The sequence below is a fragment of the Astyanax mexicanus genome, chromosome 15 (assembly GCF_023375975.1).
Source record: "Astyanax mexicanus isolate ESR-SI-001 chromosome 15, AstMex3_surface, whole genome shotgun sequence".
NCBI classification, from domain to species: Eukaryota; Metazoa; Chordata; class Actinopteri; order Characiformes; family Acestrorhamphidae; genus Astyanax; species Astyanax mexicanus.
The window spans coordinates 5138999-5157850 of NC_064422.1; the positions used below are offsets into that span (position 1 = coordinate 5138999).

At 38.8% G+C, this 18852-nt stretch overlaps 1 protein-coding gene across 2 annotated transcripts in view; it reads right to left on the reverse strand.

Moving 5' to 3' along the window:
* The window catches only part of LOC103032919 (protein bicaudal C homolog 1), a 170151-nt gene that overhangs the window by 14689 nt on the left and 136610 nt on the right, over positions 1-18852 (reverse strand). The window contains exons 8-15 of one of the 2 annotated variants that reach the window (XM_022669360.2): positions 15795-16046; positions 12031-12162; positions 8375-8588; positions 7184-7345; positions 6998-7030; positions 5811-5992; positions 5307-5448; positions 3684-3837 (exon numbers count right to left, since the gene is read on the reverse strand). In XM_022669360.2, the coding sequence (XP_022525081.2) occupies positions 3684-3837; positions 5307-5448; positions 5811-5992; positions 6998-7030; positions 7184-7345; positions 8375-8588; positions 12031-12162; positions 15795-16046 (1271 nt within the window). The remainder of the gene's footprint in view (positions 1-3683; positions 3838-5306; positions 5449-5810; positions 5993-6997; positions 7031-7183; positions 7346-8374; positions 8589-12030; positions 12163-15794; positions 16047-18852) is intronic. The other variant, XM_022669361.2, reaches the window with a different exon arrangement.

An 18852-nucleotide genomic window follows, 5' to 3' on the forward strand; every position in this document is an offset into this window, starting at 1 on the left:
GGACAGGCTAAATTATAAAGCAGTCAAATAGAGGTAAATAATTAGAATCATAAAAGTAACAAAAATAAAAATAATACTAAGTTTATAAAGAACGTAAACATTAGAAATAAAATAAAAAGGTAAATAAAAATTCAATTACAAGGAAAAAATTAATAAATAAATTAAAAAGGTAGAAAGAAACTTAACTAAAAAGCTACAGGCTGTCTAAAGATGGTTAGAAATTTAAAATGAAAGTTACATCTTTCCTTTTGGCCACTGGCACCCTTTATTTACATAATTTGTTTACAGTAAACTACTATACTTTTTATACAGTAATATGTTGTAATCTTTTTCCACAGTGAATTACTATAATTGTGTTGTTAACTTACTGTAAAATTTACAATAAACTTTCTACAGTGTGGGATAATCTACCAAATAAAAAATTTAAGAGATGTAAAGTAAGGTAAAATGTTATCATAATGTTTTTGTTTGCAACACATTATCAAAATGTGGCGTAAAATATGTATATTTTTATTGAAGCACAGTCGCTCTAAACTCCCAAAACTCGTCCCCCCAAACTGACTTACTAAAGTTACTGCTTCATTACTCCCCATGGAGGCACTATAATCAAATTAATAGGTTAAACATGTAGCAAAGAACTGCTTGTGAAATTCTGTGAAACTGACACCAACAAATCCATAATTCCTGGTATTTGATTATTTAAGAGTATTTAATGTACTACATACAGCCCTGGAAAAAAATAAGAGACCACTTCAGTTTCTGAATCAGTTTCTCTGGTTTTGCTGTTTATAGGTTTATGTTTGAGTAAAATGAACATTGTTGTTTTATTCTATAAACTACAGACAACATTTCTCCCAAATTCCAAATAAAAATATTGTCATTTAGAGCATTTATTTGCAGAAAATGAGAAATGGCAGAACTAACAAAAAAGATGCATACATCAGGACAATTATGATGATAACCTGGTGTTTACAATTTAATGACGTATGAAGTATAAACAGGATCCAGTCCAGATACTATCCAGACATAAATCATGTGTTAATGCATGATGTAAACACTGAAAACCTAAAAAAATCTAAAGGTTCAACATGTGTTAACCTCATTTTAATCTCTGACTCCAAAACTACATCATTAACATATTACTTTTACTTACAGTACCAGTCAAACCTTATATATATTCAGTGTTTTTTCATTATTTTAAAATCTTCTGTATTGTAGTTTAATACTAAAGTCATCCAAACTATGAAGAAAAACTTATGGAATTATTTACTAAAAAAAAAAGTGTTAAACCAGAATATGTTTTATATTTTACAGTCCAAAAGCACCTTTTTCTTAGATGGCAACTTTACACATCTTGACTGGATTTTCTCAGTCAGCTTTATGAGGTAGAGTCACCTGGAATTCAGGCTTTCAGTTAACAGCTGTGCTGAACTTATCAAGAGTTAATTACTTGAATTTCTTGTCTCTTAATGTGTTTGAGAGCATCAGTTGTAAAGTAGTGAAGAGGTAGAGTTACAGGTATACAGTGAATAGCCCTATTTGAGTAATGTTCTAATCCAGATTATGGCAAGAACTACTTAAGTAAAGAACAAATGTAAAGGAGTTAAAACGAAGTTTGAAAGTCTCCTTAAGTGCAGTCGCAAAGACAAAAGAAAAAAATGTTATGATGCAACTGGCTCTCATCGGGACCACCCCAGGAAAGGAAGAGCAAGAGTTTTCTCTGTTGCACAGGATAAGTTCTTTAGAGTTACCATAAGTTAACAGCACCCCAGATAAGAGCATCTAAATGCTTCACAGACTATTTTGGTTTGATTAACACTTTTAAGTTTCTACATGATTCATTCTGTGGTTCTTAATGGATAACTTCATTATTCATTTATAATGTATGAAAAACAAAAAATAAAAAAATAAAAACACTGAATGAGAAGGTGTGTCCAAATTATGACTGGTACTGTAAGTTCTCACAGTCTCAGGACCGTCCCCTACAGAATCAGATGGAAAGAAGTCCAGCAGTCCAGCAGTCACTGAACCTGGTCTAACAGAACAGAATTCCCTCGAGACCCAGCAGTTCAGCCTGTTACAGCCGTTTCCTCCCTCAGCCAGGAAACAACAATTATTCGTCAGCCTTTCAGATCTCTCAGAGAGAGAGAGAGAGAGCGCTGTGACCTGCGAGGACACCCAGAGGATGATGTCATTTCCTCAGCTGCTCGCCTATTAGTGCTTTTCCACATCACCTCACCACTAACTCACTACACAAACACACACGCACACACACAAACACACACTTTTTATCATTTATTTGTTCTTGTGTGTGTGTGTGTGTGTGTGTGTGTATGTGTGTACGCACAGACACACACAGGCTCACAAGTTCAGCACCTCCAGGAACTCTTTCAAGACGCTGAGAAAACTTTCCAGGTGCCTCTCCCTCATGAAGACACTGAGATTAAAATACCAAGAGTGTGCAGATCTGTCCTCAAAGATAAATGAGGTACCTAGAAGAATCTAAAGTATAAACATACTCTGTTTTTTTTTTATATAATTCTGTATATGTCCCTGTATAGCTGTAATATAGTCTTCAATGTGTGTGTGTGTTCAAGGAGTGAGAGTGTATAGCATTGCGTGTCTGCATGGTTAAGATAGAATTGGGCAGCTGACTGTTGACTGCTGTCAGGGTTTTAATCAGTCAGTGTTGCACCTGTATTTCCCGTCGGCAAGATAGAAACACACCAAAAATTTACCTGAACAGACCACCTTCCAGACCACCACATCCATCTGTGTAAATTTATTCCTAAACTCAGATGCAATTTTGATGGTGCAAAGAGTGAAAACAGATTGTTGACGGGGTGTAAGATACTAAAAAGCATTGCAAAGCACCTTGCGCGGGGTGTACGATAGGGCCCTTAAATCAATTTAAATGCCTGATTTCATGGGAAGTAAATTAGAAATCCGGTGTGAAATTGATTTGGGGTGTAATGAAACATGATATTGAGTAAAAAAAAACTTGTTGAAGAGCACAACTCCATTAAAGATGTGTCTCTCAATATGAAATGTACTTTAGTTTTTGGAATCAATAACTTTTATTACACTGTAGAACTCCAAGTTGTGAACTCCAGCTGTGAAGTCAAAGTGAAAATACACCCAGAAAGAGTTGCTTAAATTTCACTGAAAAGCTTTTTGACTGTTGCTGCTGTTCTGTTGGTGGTGATTAAATGTGGTCTGCACTTTCTTTCCGTTTTTTGGTTGGTTTTGCGTGGTTACTGCTGCTGTAGCTACTCACTGTATGGGCTGATATCTTGAGGGGTATCCGGTTAGTGGTGTTAAAAGTTGAAAAAAAAAAAGTGTTAAATAGACTTGAGGTGTATTAAAACATGATGTTGAGGATGAACTTTTAAAGAAAAGCCCACTTACACTCACTCCCAGTATTCTGAAATACAGCGCTTTTAGCGGCTGCTTCCAACAGGCCTACAATGCTAGTGACAGGGGCATAGCATTTGGGGTATTGTTTTAGTCCTCTACAGCATGTTTCAATCCTTCATGTGCAAATAATGCAAAATATAAATATTTTTGTACTACATGTACACCAATCTAATCTATTTTGTAAAGGTTTTTACTTACTTTCAGTAAAAAAAATAGTTTTATGATAAAAGTTGTAGTGTTTTAGTGTTAGGTGCGTGTGTACTTACTGTAGATGGGAGTTTTTGGTGCCCTGCAGTAACTCCACAGCCTGCCTCTTGCCTGAGGCCGTTTTGCAGGAGGCCAGCATCTGTTTCAGTTCACTGCTGTTCCCCGAGTGAGAGGGGCTACGCGGCATCCCCACCTCCACAAACGTATCGGAGCCTGGTGCACACACACACACGCACACACACACACACACACACATACATATAAATGTACATTACCCTTTCCATGGGCCAAAAGTTATACATCTTTGGTTAAACATTATATAGCTTGGCCACTTTTGGCATGTTGGAATCTGGGTCGACTGCTTTCATTATGGCTTCACTGCTCACGAGAGGAAAAAAAAAAACACACCAATTTAATTGCCTTCTGCACTTAGTGTGGAACTAAAAACCATCTCCTGACTTATGGAAGTCCAGCCAATTCAAACAAGTCCTAATGCGTACAATGGAGGAGGACGGAAATGCTTGGCCCACTTTTTCCCAGCAATGCAGGAGGAATGGTTTAACCATTTGGAACCATGTATGTATTAATCCAGGAATGAACTGGCCAAAGTCAATAAAGTCCATGTTCACTCTGAAGAAGGTCAGGGGGTTATTGCCAATCAGCCGGCCCTGAGCTCCTCCAAGGGCATGAACCAACCGAACTGCAGATACTTCAGGAATACCACAGAGACATTAACACAGTTCACTAACCAGGAGCACAGTGGGAGCTTCTGAGGCTCTACTGCTGTTATTCGAGAACATTCATCACTGCAGTACCAATAACCAGCCTGTCTTTAGGGGGGATTCTTATTTCTAATATAAAAAAACAGCTTAATTACACTGAATAACAGCAAAAAACAACCCCTCAACTGCATAACGTGGTTGATGATTGTTTCAAACCAGTAGAAAAGTAAATAGCAGGTTATTTGCTTCAGTTTAGGAGAAAACAGAAAGAAGTAAAGATGGGTTGATCACCAATACTAATCACGGTCGGAGCTTTAATATCACCACATAACCAGACAAACTTGGTAATGCACTGCCATGCATGTCTTCTGTAATGTGCCTCAAGATGTGTCTCTCAAGATGAAATGTACTTTAGTTTTTTCTGTTGGTGGTGATTAATTGTGGTCCGCATTTTCGTTGCACTCTTTTGTTGCTGCTATAGCAACTCACTGTATAGGCTGTAAGATGCACTCTTGAGAGGGAAATCTGGTTAGTGTTATTTAAAGGGCAAATGCTGAATATTCTATTTCCTTTATGAGACCCGTGAGTGCTACACATTTAAAAAATATGTAAATTTAATAAATAAATAAACATCATGCAGACGGAGCTCAGCTGAGCCAAGTCAAGCTAAAACGTACCGAGCCTGCACACAGAGTGACAAGTAAAACATTGGCTGTTAATCAGTGTCTATGGACATACACCATCTCCATAGTTCAAACTAGAGACTGAACAAGGGACTGCAGCTTCTTCTGATTAAGTCGTTTCTATAATGAACCTCGCACAGAGCTGCTGTAATCCTTAACTCCCAAATATGATCTGATAGTCTTACAGGATAAGCTAAATTACATATAAATCAAATATATTATATAGTCTGATTCCAATAAACAGCCAATCAATCTTTCCAATTCTGAAAGAAAGTACCTTGGTCTTGGCTGGACTTGCTGGACAGGGGCTCAGATGGACGGTGGGCGCTGGCCTCCTGGACAGAATCACCATGAGCTGCATTTAGGACCTTCTCAGCCAAAGAGGCAGTAGACATTCTGCTGTACATGGAGCTGGGGTGCTGCACACACACACATACACACACACATGTACAGACACAGGATTACAGACCCACTCACACACTTCTACTCAGTGGAACTGCCATATGTACACTACCAGTCAAACGTTTTTTCAGTAGTGCACAGGCAGCGCTGCATGGAGCAGGCAAGCCTCCATTTCTTATTTTACCATCTTAACAATGACTCCCTTACTGCAACTCCCCCCAGTTCTCCAGTTTTCAGGAGTCTGTTTCCGTGCTGAAGATAATAATTTGAGGTGTTCTAAAATGTTTGACCAGTAGTGTATATTCATGAGAAATTCTGATTACATTAACATTTAAAACTCGTGTTCTAACTCTTGATAATGTACAGTGCTGTGAGTCACCTTGCCGTTGAGAGTGGACACGGCCTTGCTGCAGTCCGGGACCCCATTGACCTGTGGGTCGATGGGGGCCAGGCCTGGGGGAGGAGAGGGTGTGTTGTGGGTGTAACTCTGGACCCCAGACAGCAGGATGTTGGTCAGTGTGGCCTGGGTGGCAGGATGGATCATCAGCGCTGATGAAAATCCTGCAACAAAAAGGCAAAAATTAGTGAGCTCATCTTTCAAATACTGGTATAAAAACATACTGTAGGCCCACACTGTGAATCCACCATTAGAATAAATTAATTCAGTTCTATGTAAAATCAGATATTTCCAAAAATGACAACATTGGCAACATCAAAAATGATTGAGATCCATATTTTGAACGAATAAGTCAATAATGTAATTCATTGTCTCAATACTGTTAAACATTATAATGATACAATTCTTATAACAAATTAAATACAATACTGAGGAAAATGTTCCATACATAATTTAACATCCAAGCTTCTGACTATAACACCTTTAAAAAACATATAGACAATGGGCCCTATTTTAGTGATCTATGGCACACTGGTCAACTGCATTTCATGCAGCTGGATTTAGGGTGTGTTGGAGTGTCTTTGGTATTGTGAGGACTCAAAATGCACAAAAAGGCATGTACTAATTCTCTTAATTAATGTGTGTTTTGGACGTAACTAATTGTGTGTCACTTGCCATTCCCTTTAAGTTGCAGGTGAGCTCTGACTTTGGCGCATTCGTATCTTAACAGTAAGGTGCTTTTGTGCGTCTCAGCAGAGGATACTGACCTGCAAGTTCACGCTGTGAAGTTACACCAAAAGCTCATTTAAGGGAACATAAATTGTATTTTATTCTTTATTCTGTTTATTGTTGAGTTAAAAGTCGGGTTTGTGCTCTGCAGTGCGTCTGTGTGTGTGTGTGTTTAACGAGCTGGGATGTACGAGTGCTGGTCGCACCTATAGGAATGGACTTTGACTATTGACTGTTGTCTAGGTTCATTTCAGTCAGTGGCGCACTTGTATAAAGGCACCTGTGCCAGAAATTTACCTGAACACAACTCACTTCCAGACCACCACACCCATCAGTGTAGATTTATTTCTAAACTCTGACTCTGTTTTAACGGCGTGGGCACAAGGCGTGAAAATAGACTGTAGACGGGGTGTAAAATAGCAATGAGCATCACAACGCACCTTGCCCTGCAGGTGTGCAATAGAGCCCATACACTTTAAAGAGAGAAAAAAAGAAATTAAAAAAAGTAAGTATTTTATAAACTAGTCTTTTAGACCAGGTCTGATTGAATTTATCAGTTTCTTCCATTAATTGACAGGTCTAGTCCTATTAAATGGTGTGTGTTTGTGTGTGTATATCCCTCTGACCTGGAGTGCTGGTTGGACTGGCCAGTGAGTTTGACCATAGTGTAGGGCTGGGGGTCCCGGAGGAGGGAGCGTGCAGGGGACTGATGGAGCTGTTGAGAGCATTGAGCAGGGAGTTGGGGGTTGATGGAGCGCTTAAGGAGGCGGCTGTTGGCCCCAGAAGACCTGCAGGACAGGTTGACATCAGAGCCATTAACCACACAGTATGACATTGCAAAAACATGTAAATACTTCAAAACAAAAGCAGTTGAGAAGAGTCACCTTCCAGTACATACTTCGCTGTTACATATTTAATCAATTTAAAATATGTCAAAAAAGTTGAATATTGGTAAACACCAGGGCTGCACAACACGGGCATTAAATGCATTGGTTTAAATGCTGGTGGATACTGAAATTTAGAAATGATAAGCTATTTTTTATAATTAAATAATAAGACTCTACAATAGGTATGTAGTTAGTTTAACACACTACAACTGTATTTTCTGTTTGTTGCTGTAATGAATTGTGTAAGTGTTATGACGTAATGATTACATGTGAAGGTAAGGATACGTTTATTGATGCACATTTACCCACAGATGTTGCACCTGGACCTGTAAATCCTGCACACCTGCCTGTGACCTGTTGTAATTTGGTTAAAACATTCCCAGAAAACTACTGATGTGTGTGGGTGGGTATTATCCTGTTAAAAAATGCCAATTTGAAGCCCTGCAATGAGAGGCAACATACAGCTCTGGAAAAAAAATAAGAGATCACTTAAACATGATGAGTTTCTTTGATTTTACCAAACTGAATAAAATGGAATAAAATCAAGAGGAAGATGGATGATCACAAGCCATAAACCAAGCTGAACTGCTTGATTTTTTACACCAGGAGTAAAGGCATAAAGTTATCCAAAAGCAGTGTGTAGGACTGGTGGAGGAGAACATGCCAAGATGCATAAAAACTGAGCAAATAAATGCTCTAAATGACAATATTTTATTTGGAATTTGGGAGAAATGTTGTCTGTAGTTTAAAGAATAAAACAACACTGTTCATTTTAATCAACCATATACCTATAAAAAAACAAAATTAGAGAAACTGATTCAGAAACGGAAGTGGTCTCTTAATTTTTTCCAGAGCTGTATATCTTCGCTGATGTGTGTAAGTGAATAAATACTGTAAATGCTTTTAAGCATATTCCTGTGTTTTCCTTACCTAAGCTGGTAAGGCCCAGGCCAGCTGAAGTGAGGATATCGAGCCCCACAGCGCAGCTGAGTGGGGTGGGGGCGGCTGGTGGGCTGCTGCTGCTGCTGCTGCTACTGCTAGAGGAAGTGGAGATGAACACCCCGCTGCTGTCCAAACCCAGGAGATACCGCCGGGCTTCATACATGTTCAGAGCATTCCTCTCCACGCTCTTCACGATCACAGACTGCAGGAACAAAAGAGAAAAGGATTTACAACACAGTCAGTTCTGATCAGGCAATCTAGTGGTGTTTTCTAGTGGTGTTAGTTGAGTTATTATATCCTTCTGCTGAACACTGATTAATAGTAAATATTAAACATAGGAATCACAGGGCAAAAACAAAAGAAATGGGGGGGAACACATTTATATATATTTATATATATAAAAAATCTGCACAAAAACAAGCTACTCCCGCTTTCGTTTACTAATGTTATCGGGGAGAGAACTAAAGTTAGCAACGAGCTAGCTAACCTTAGCAATGAGTTTGCTTACTGTAGCAATGAACTAACTAAAATACTAATGTTACCGGAGAGAGAACTAAAGTTAGCGACAAACTAGCTAATCTTAGGGACAAGCTAGCTAAAACACTAATGTTACCTGGGACAGTACTAAAGCTACTGACGAGCTAGCTAACCTTAACAACGAGCTAAATTACACACTAATGTTACACACTAAGCTAGTTAAAATACTAGAAAAAATACTAATACTGGTGAAAATAACTACCATTAGTGACGAGCTAGCTACCCTTAGCAATGAGCTAGCTAAAATATTAATGCTACTGGGGAGAGAACTACCATTAGTGACGAGATAACTAACTTTAGCAATGAACTAGCTAACCATAGCAATGAGCTAGCTAAAATACTAATGCTACCAGGGAGAGAACTACCATTAGCGATGAAAACTACCATTAGTGATAAGCTAGCTAACCTTAGTAATGAGCTATCTAACCTTAGCTATGAGCTAGATAAAATACTAATGCTACCAGGGAGAGAACTACCATTAGTGAGGAGCTAGCTAACCTTAGTGATGAGCTAGCTGACATTAGTGATGAGCTAGCTTACCTTAGTAATGAGCTAGCTAACCTTAGAGATGAGCTAGATAAAATACTAATGCTACCAAGGAGGGAACTACCATTAGTGACAAGCTAGCTAACCTTAGCAATGAGCTAGCTAAAATATTAATGCTACCAGGGAGAGAACTACCATTAGTGACGAGCTAGCTATCCTTAGCAATGAGCTAGCTAACCTTAGTAATGAGCTAGCTAACCTTAGCGGTGAGCTAGATAAAATACTAATGTCACCAAGGAGGGAACTACCATCAGTGACAAGCTAGCTAACCTTAGCGATGAGTTAGCTAACCTTAGAGATTATCTAAATAAAATATTAATGCTACCAAGAAGGGAACTACCATTAGTGACGAGCTAGCTAACCTTAGCAATGAGCTGTTTGAGGGCAAATTTTACATTTTAGAATAAAAATGAATGGAATTTGAATTTTTATTTTTAAATCTTAATCTGGTTTCTAAATTGGTCCTGACTCGGCTCTAGCTGTCTTAACTACAAAACTAGTTGTGCCCTTGCATACTAATATCCAATGACTTCTCTTATAGGCATGTCAGTCTGTAACATACCAAACACTATATTTTTTGGAGGTAATATAAATAACAGCTGCTGTTAGCCATTTATAAATTGAAGTTCATGAACTTCACTAATAAAAATAATGAATGTGGCAGAGGAAATTCTCATAGCTGTGCCCTGGAGCACCGTGAAGTACTGACATGAAGCACGAGCATTCAGCATAGAATAGCATTTCCAACATATTGTTTTAAATGTAAAGGACCCTGAGTAAATGTAAAGGGCAATTCAAACTGGGCTGTCACCAGATCAGTTGCTGAAATGAAGAAATGGAGATTTATGCTCTGTCTGATAGATTGCAGTGGTGCCGTTTAGCTACAAACATGAGATCTGGTTCCCCCTTTGACCGTGAGCAAGGACATGAAAATTAATACTGTGAACGCTTTTCCAGTTCACATATCCTCTACCATAAACCGCACACAAATCTCACGTTTACCGTACAGTGCATTTGTTACAGTCGTCTGACACCCCTGAGCAGCGGCCAAGACCTCAGGCACCTTCAGAGATTTGATTTATAAGCTGGAGCTGGTTGGTACTGCTTTGTACAGCAATTATTGAACTTAAGGACGTGGGGGAAAACAGGGCTGACCTACATGTAGACCTGTGACGATAATCTAAGATTTTTTGGACGATATACACCGACCGTGCATTGGTCAACATTATGATCGCCTGTCTCCTTGTTCATCTCATCAGCTCCACTGATCATATAGAAGACTTTGTAGTTCTATAATAATTACAGACTGTAGTCCTGTATACTATATTATTATCCTTTTTTTCAATATGTTCTTCAATACTCAGAACCCTACAAAAGAGAAAACCACCACAGAGCAGCTATTATTATTGATATTATTATTTGGATAGTGGGTCATCTATTATCAGCACTGCAGTGATTAACACTGATTAACATGGTGGTGGTGTATGAGGTGTTAGTGTGTGTTGAGCTGGTACAGTGAGTGAATCAGATGCAGCAGTGCTGCTGGAGTTTTTAAACAGTGTTTAATCACTCACGGTTCTCCACTCTATTATACACTGCTACCTACAGCTTAAACACCTTGTAGATAAAGTAGTAAAGTCAGAGACAGAAGTTCTGAATCTGTTGCTGCACAGATGTGTTGGTCACCCTCTAATCCTTCATTAGTGAGCATGAGTGAAAGAGAGAAACACTTTTGAGAGATTGCAATTTATTTATCACTATTGTACACTTAATTTATTTTTCCAATCATAAGCATATTTTAGTATGATTCGTTTTTTATTTCTTTCTTTTTTATTACATTTACTTTTTTCCAATAGGTTGCATATTTGTACATATAAGTATGTGTATATATGTGTGTATATGTGTGTATATATACACAGTTACATATTTGTATGGTGTTGTACCCATCTGTACTGTTTGTCTGAAATGCTTTGACAATACAAATGTAATTTTGTCATGTCCATAAAGCAAACTGAACTGAACTGAAAAAGAGAGCACACGTGAAAGAAAGAGACAGAGAGAGAGAGAGAGAGCGAGAGAGAGACTGAGCGAGTGAGAGAAAGAGAGAGGGACAAAGAGGGAGCACATGAGGAATAGAAAAACAGAGAGAGAGAGAGCACAAGTAAGAGAGAGACAAAGAAAAGGAGAGAGCGTGAGTGAGAGACAGACAGAGAGAAACAGAATGAGTGAGAGACAAAAAGAGAAAGAGAGCACAAGTGAGAGAGAGAAAGAGTGCCTGAGAGTCTTCAGCACGGTGATAGTGTGCATTAGTTTGAGGGAAAATTAAACACGGATTAATGTAGCAGGTGGCACGATAGGTAGTTTGCTGGATTAGTGTCTTTGCTAACCGGCATTTGTTCATCGCAATTGTTTCTGGAACAATATATTGTACAAAAAAATGACAGGCCTATCTCAGATTCTTACACTAGTCCATTGTTTTTGCTTTCACTATCACCTTGAAGAACTGAGAGTTCACTTGCTGCCTAAAATGTATAAAGTTGAGTAAGAAAGTGATTGTGTACCTTGCTAGGCTGCTTGGGTTTGGGTTTGACGCTGATGAACACGTCCAGCTGCTCCATGAGAGACGTGACGCACTGTGGGTCTACTGCCACGTCCTCTTTAATATCGAACATCAGCACCAGCGGCAGACAGCCCTGTACCACACACACACACAAACACACACACAAAGACACACGGAGAAAAAAGGGAGATGTGTAAGGTTGTGGTAAAAGCGCTGCTTTCAGCAAAGGTTTAAATCAGTCACTGACGCTCTTTAACTGCTTCAAGGTCTACTTGGCTGAAGTCCTAAAGCAGCAGAGCTGCAATATTGTACTGTGATCCGTCCGCTCGCTCTCATGTTGTAAAGAATAACAGCAGCAGCTCCATGCTGCTCCCCGCCTTCACCCTCTCTACACCCCCTCTGTTCAGAATTACACGGGTGGGTAATTTCCACAATCTGGGCAATAATGATGTGATATCACGATATGCAGTACTGTGCAGGACTTTTAGGCTCCTGCAAAAATCATAGTGAAAGGCTTCTTATCTGAGCAGCACAAGATACCATACTCATTCCAACATCATTTAAACATCTCCAAATCTCTCCTCATGGCAGGATATTGTTATCTGGACTATTTTATTTTTTCATTTTTATTTTGTCTTTTTCTTATTATTTCTTTGCCAAATTTTGGCCATATATATTTAATCCAGCATTTTTATATACTGACACAATATTGACACGGTTTCTATTTTAGAACTTTCTATTCAGTAAAAACTTGAGTTTCAGTAAATGCCATAAATAAGAGGATTAAAACCTTATACAAAACATGTACAGTACCAGTAAAAAGTTTAAATACAACTTAAATTCTGTTTTTTATTATTTTAAATGTTCTGCATTGTAAATTAATACTAAAGTCATTCAAACTATGAAGCAAAACATACAATGAATTAGTAAACAAAAAAGTGTTAAACAAACAAAAGATTATTCAAAGTAGCTCCTCTTGTTTAGATGAACAGTTTTGCACATCTCTGCTGGATTTTCTCAGTCAGCTTTATGAGGTAGACTCACCTGGAATTCAGGCTTTCAGTTAACAGCTGTGCTGAACTCGACAAGAGTTAATTACTAGAATTTCTTGCCTCTTAATGTGTTTGAGAGCATCAGTTGTAAAGTTGTAAAGAGTTTGTATTGTTTTAATCCATATTATGTCAAGAACTACTCACCTAAGTAAAAAAAAATACTTTAAGGAATGTCAATCAAAAACATCTGAAAAATACTCTGCTAATTAAGCTCTAATTCAGAAATTGTTACTACCAAGCTGAAAAAGTTTCCTCTATCCAATTTATCTTGCTTTCTTTATTCCAGCGCCCCACGTTGGCTTTATCTCCCCTCAAACTTATAAGTATATACTAGTATTTTAATTGACAACACTAATATAAATATAAATATAATTGCATTTTACATTTCTTACATCCATTCTTTTTTTTACATTAAAATATCCACTATAAAAACTTGCATCTTAAGTAGAACAAGTGTGATTAATCACAGTTAATCACAGAATACTGTTGTGAATAATCTGATTAAATTTTTTTTAGTGATTGACACATTTAAATTTGTATATATATTTGTATATATTGGAATGATTAAGACTTTTTAGACTGAAAAAAGAACACATATTTTTTTGTCCACAGTCCACAGGTTAAAACCCGCTGCTATAAATTACCCACTGGCTGATAAAGAATAGGCCCACATACAGTCCTGCAGGCCTTAAAAGGTTAACCATAAGCATTTGTTGATTCATCAGATCATCCATAGGAACTGTGGTCTGAAACTGTCACTGGTCAGGATGCTCACAGCACACAGTGAAAACTGTAATAGCTGGAGGTCTCATTCAGACATTCCAGTTTTAGCTGGTGATGAGTCTCAGACATTCATCATTTCACTAGAAAACCTCCTAAATGGATCTAAATGGAGACGTGAGAGTGAATTATTCTGGGCTGCTGGCTGACTGGGTTTAAATTGTGCTGTGTGTATGAACCCGCTCCTGGCCCTGCGGTGCGGTGGTCAGTCTGCTTGGCTGTGAGTGGCCTGTCTCTCGTCTCTCTCGCGGATCTGCATAGCTGTGGAGAGGCCAAACATCTCTGCAGTGTAATTACTCTGTTTTCCAGCAGAACGCAGGGGGACAGTCTCCACTTGTGTGTTCCCAAACGAGGGTCTTCTGTTGTGTGTTTATGCTTGTACTTTGAGATTTAAAACCCTATTGCCTACGGCTGTGAATTACAGGGCATCTCACAATATGATAAACAACAGTGCCAAATGTATTCGTTCACCAGTTCAAATCATTAAACTTATGTTCCATGTTCACAGGTGTATAAAATGGGGTCACTCTCAGGAGCTCAGTAAATTCCACTGTGGTATCGTGATAGAATGCAGCACCTGTGCAACAAGTCCAGTCGTGAAATTTGGCAGATGCTGAGGAGTATAGTGCACAGAGGAACCATCACTACAGACCTCCAAACGTCATGTAGCTTCAGATTAGCTCAACAACAGTAGAGTGTAGAGAGATTCATTGAATGGGTTTCCATGGCCGAGCAGCTCCATCCAAACCTTACATCACCAAACAGTGCAGTGCAGGCCAGCAGATACATGTGGTAATTTAGGTTATTATCACGATATGTTGCCCATATTAAAGATACTCGATATATAACAAGACAATTCTCTATGATTCTTTACAAGACTTAGTGTCATCACTTGAAAAAATTAAGCAGTAACTTTAGTAAGTCCAATTGGGGGGCGAGTCTTATTGAGTCTAGGTTTCGTCTAGGTTTCAATAATATGAAGATTTGACACCACAAACAATAACAATATATTGTCTCACACCTACTACCATCACTGGATTAGTTTTATCTGGGAAGGCGGTAAAAAGTCATTATTACTGTACATCCTCATTTAGTTTAGTCCCATCTGAATATGCAAAGTCTTATGGGCCGCTTTTACACTGTGCCAGTAAAGATTTTGGTGCGAAGAACTCATGTGGAGTTGTTGTGTTTTTTTCTGGAGCATGTTTAATCTGTGGCAAACCCCAGGTGTATGATATATAACACTCAAATCCAGAAGATGAATGTTCTCAAAATCAGTCTCACATAAAAAGATCTCACCAGCTCTCAGAATGAGCTGTTGAAGGGCACTGTCACTTTTATGCAAATAAGCTGTTGCTAGCAACACCACGTATGTGCTGAGTGTTTACCTCACGTTAGTGTTAGCTTGTGCTAAATGCACAAAACTTATTAACTGAGTTTTTACAGCTTCCTCTGCTGACTTGCCACAGACAGTAGGTACAGATCCCTTCCTTAGACAAGGTCTGCTAGTTAATCATGTCTGAGGTTCTCAACCAGCAGACCGAAATGGTGTTTCTTTAACTGATCTAGTGGCTCAGTTGGCTCTGCTAGGAAATATTGTCAATAAATGGCTAATTTAGTAAATGTAAAAGAATGTAGGTGGGTATTTTTTTGTGGGTATTTTTTTTTGTTACGTATATGCATCAGCTGCTCTTTATTTGCTTTGTTGAGGAGTCAAAAAAGTGTACTATGTACTACATTTTAAATACCTGCCATGTATAAATGTATATTTGTCCAAAAACCCTATTAAAAACAAACAAAACAAGGTAGTTAAAATACACATATCCACCTCCCAGGTTAAGCTAATTGCTTCCAATTAGGACTGTTGAAATGATAAAGAGAGAAAGAGAGAGAGAGATAAAGAGATAAGGAGATAAATAAATAAGCTCTTTACCATGAGGTACTGGCGTGCGAGGCAGACCGAGTCGATGGAGCCCTGGATGTAGACGGTGGATTTTTTCTGGGGGCAGTTTGGGTCGGGGAAGTGGACCTGGGCGCCAGTGCGCTGCATGATGTGCTTGATGTTGCTGCCGTTACGGCCCATCATGGAGAGGTGGTGCTGGGGTGCGATGTCCAGCTGAGTGCTCACGGTGATGGCGCTTGCCAGGCTCCCGGCTAAATGCTCCAGCAACACGGCGGTGCCTCGCTGCAACAGATAACATCACCAAATCACCATCAGACCCCTGACTAAAACACCACAGTTAGCATACTGCCATCAGTTAATATACTGAACTGATTTTGATTGATTTTTATCAAAAACAGCTCTAAATACCATGCTGCCTCCACCTCCACGGTTATAAAACATACAGCAATGTCTACTGAGGGTTCCAGAGCCCACCAAGCCTGTCCAAACATATGGACTAAAGTAATGGGACACCTGTTCATATACTTCATATACAGTGTATTTAAGGTGGTTGTAGTGGTGTTGCTAAATGAATGCTAGGTGTTACTATGGTATTGTGTGGTTCTTATAATATTACAGGAAATTGCTATGTGTTGTTAACTGATTGCAAGTTGGTTGCTAAGTGGTTACTATGGTATCTCAGGTGGTTATTATGGTGTTGCTTAATGGTTGGCATTGTATTTGAGGTGTTTGTATTGTTATTGGTAAATGGATGCTAGGTGGTTGCCCCTGAGTTTGAGGTGGCTGTAATGGAGATGTTAAATGGTGGCTAGGTGATTGCTAAGTGGTTGCTACAAAGTTGCTAAGTGGTTGTTATGGTATCCTAGGTGTTTTTATGGTGTTGCTAAATGATGATGCTAAGTGGTTGCCAATGTATTTAAGGTGGTTGTAGTGATGTTACTAAATGGATGATAGGTGGTTGCTAAGTGGTTACTATAGTGTTGCTATGTGGTTGTTTTGGTATTACAGGATTTGGGAATGGTGTTATCAAGTGATTTGCTAGGTGGCTGTCATAGGATTTAAGGAAGTTGCTATGATGTTGTTAAGTGATTTCTATGTGGTTGTTGAGTGCTTGCTATTGTTGTGTTAAGTTTTTCTTATGGCATACCAGGTGGTTGCTATGGTGTTGTTATGTGATTGCTAGATGGTTGCTATGTGGTTACTATAGTTTTGCCACGTGGTTGTTATGGTTTTACAGGAAGTTGCAATGGTGTTGTTAAGTGATTGCGAGATGGTTGTTAAATGCATGCTATGGTGTTGCATAGATTTTTAAGGCATACTAGATGGTTGCTATAGTGTTACAACATGGTTGTTGTGGCACTTCATGCGGTTGCCAGTGTGGAAGTAATGTTACTAGTGCTTTTGTATTATTGTGATGTTTGAAGGTTGTCAAAACTACTGACTGCTCTCCGTTAATTTGTCTAACCTCTAAATTCCAATGATTTTTTCCATGACTTTTCCATGCCTTCAAGGCAAATTTTCATGACCATACAATTTTCAAAACAGTGCAGACATGGACAACAAAACCAAAAATCAACTAAAACTAATCGAAATTGATTATAGTCGGCCTAAAATGAATCTGACACAATCTTTAATAAGATATATAAAATGTGTGCCAGATGCTGAGAGCTCCATTGTGTAGGGATATATTACTAAATTAACTCTGCGCTGATGTATTTGTTAGCTCAAAATATATTTGTCTTTTTCAAAACTTTTTGGGATTTTTTTTCCCAAAACTTATCCAGGCCTGGAAATTGCTATTTTCATATTCCATGACTTTTCCAGGTTTTTCATGACTTTACGAACCTTGTCCTATGGGGAAAGAAACAATCCACAATGCACTGCAATGAGCACATAAGCACAGCTTTAGCTGCAAACCATTAACACTGCGCGCAAGTTACGCATATGGATCTTCATTAAAACATGTTCATTACACTGCTGTGTCTTATGTGTATTTATTATATTATTTATAGGGTAAAAAGAACAACAACAGACTGCACATAAAGCATTAGAGTGAGTTTTAATGTAGTGAGTGGAAGGAGGAGGGCAGGCTCTTCTTCTGGGGGTTCCTCTGTCCCCCGTTCTCTGGCTGCAGTGGTGCGTGGTTTGGCACAGGGTTTTCCGCCGCAGCACTCAGCACATAGCAGGCATATCTGGTGGCCCGCAGGGGCTGGATCCAGGCCCTTCAATGCCGGGTTAGAGAGGGTAAGATCCTGGGAACCAGGGCAGGCCGCTCCAGACCCTCCAAACCTCCTCCATGTAAAGCACAGGGCCAGCAGTCTCGTCCACACAGCCTGCGGGCGTTCCTCACACTCAGCAGAGGAGCTGCAGCCAGAGGGGCAGACCCAAGTTCAAGTGGATTTCCCTGGGTGAACTGCAAACTGGCATTTACACTGCTTCAGCTTTTTATAGAGAAGATCACGAACATTCTTCAGGGTGGTGGGCATTGCCCAAGTTCATTTAAAGTTTGTGGTGGAAGCTCTGTAGCTCTACAAAATAAATAGACTTTTATATTAGGGTGCTTTTACACTTGGACTTCTCAGTCATGTCAGAAACAAAGTAGCAGGTGTGAAAGGGCTGCAGATCACAATAGGGACCAAAAGACAAGCATTTTTCAGTCTAGATCTACTAAACCATGGTCACTTTTCTAGATAATTCCACACCATGTTCCAAATTATTATGCAAATTATATTTTTCTCAGATTTTCCTAAATGGTCAATGCAAATGACGGTCAGTATAATTTCATAATTTCAAAGTCATGACCCTTTAAGTATAAATCTAATTTTATTGAACAAACCTCCCAATAATAACAGTATTTTTATATATAAAAACTCAAAATGCACTGATCCAAATTATTACGCACAACAGAGTTTTAAAATATTTTATAGGTTGTAAAGAACTGAAAATGGTCATTTGTTGAATTTGCAGCATTAGGAGGTCACATTTACCAAAATCAAAAGCTATTTCAATCAAAACCATCAAAAACTTGTGACTTTTTTGGACAGAGTTCTTTTGTCTTTCCCATATTGCTTAAAACCAGTGGCCTGCT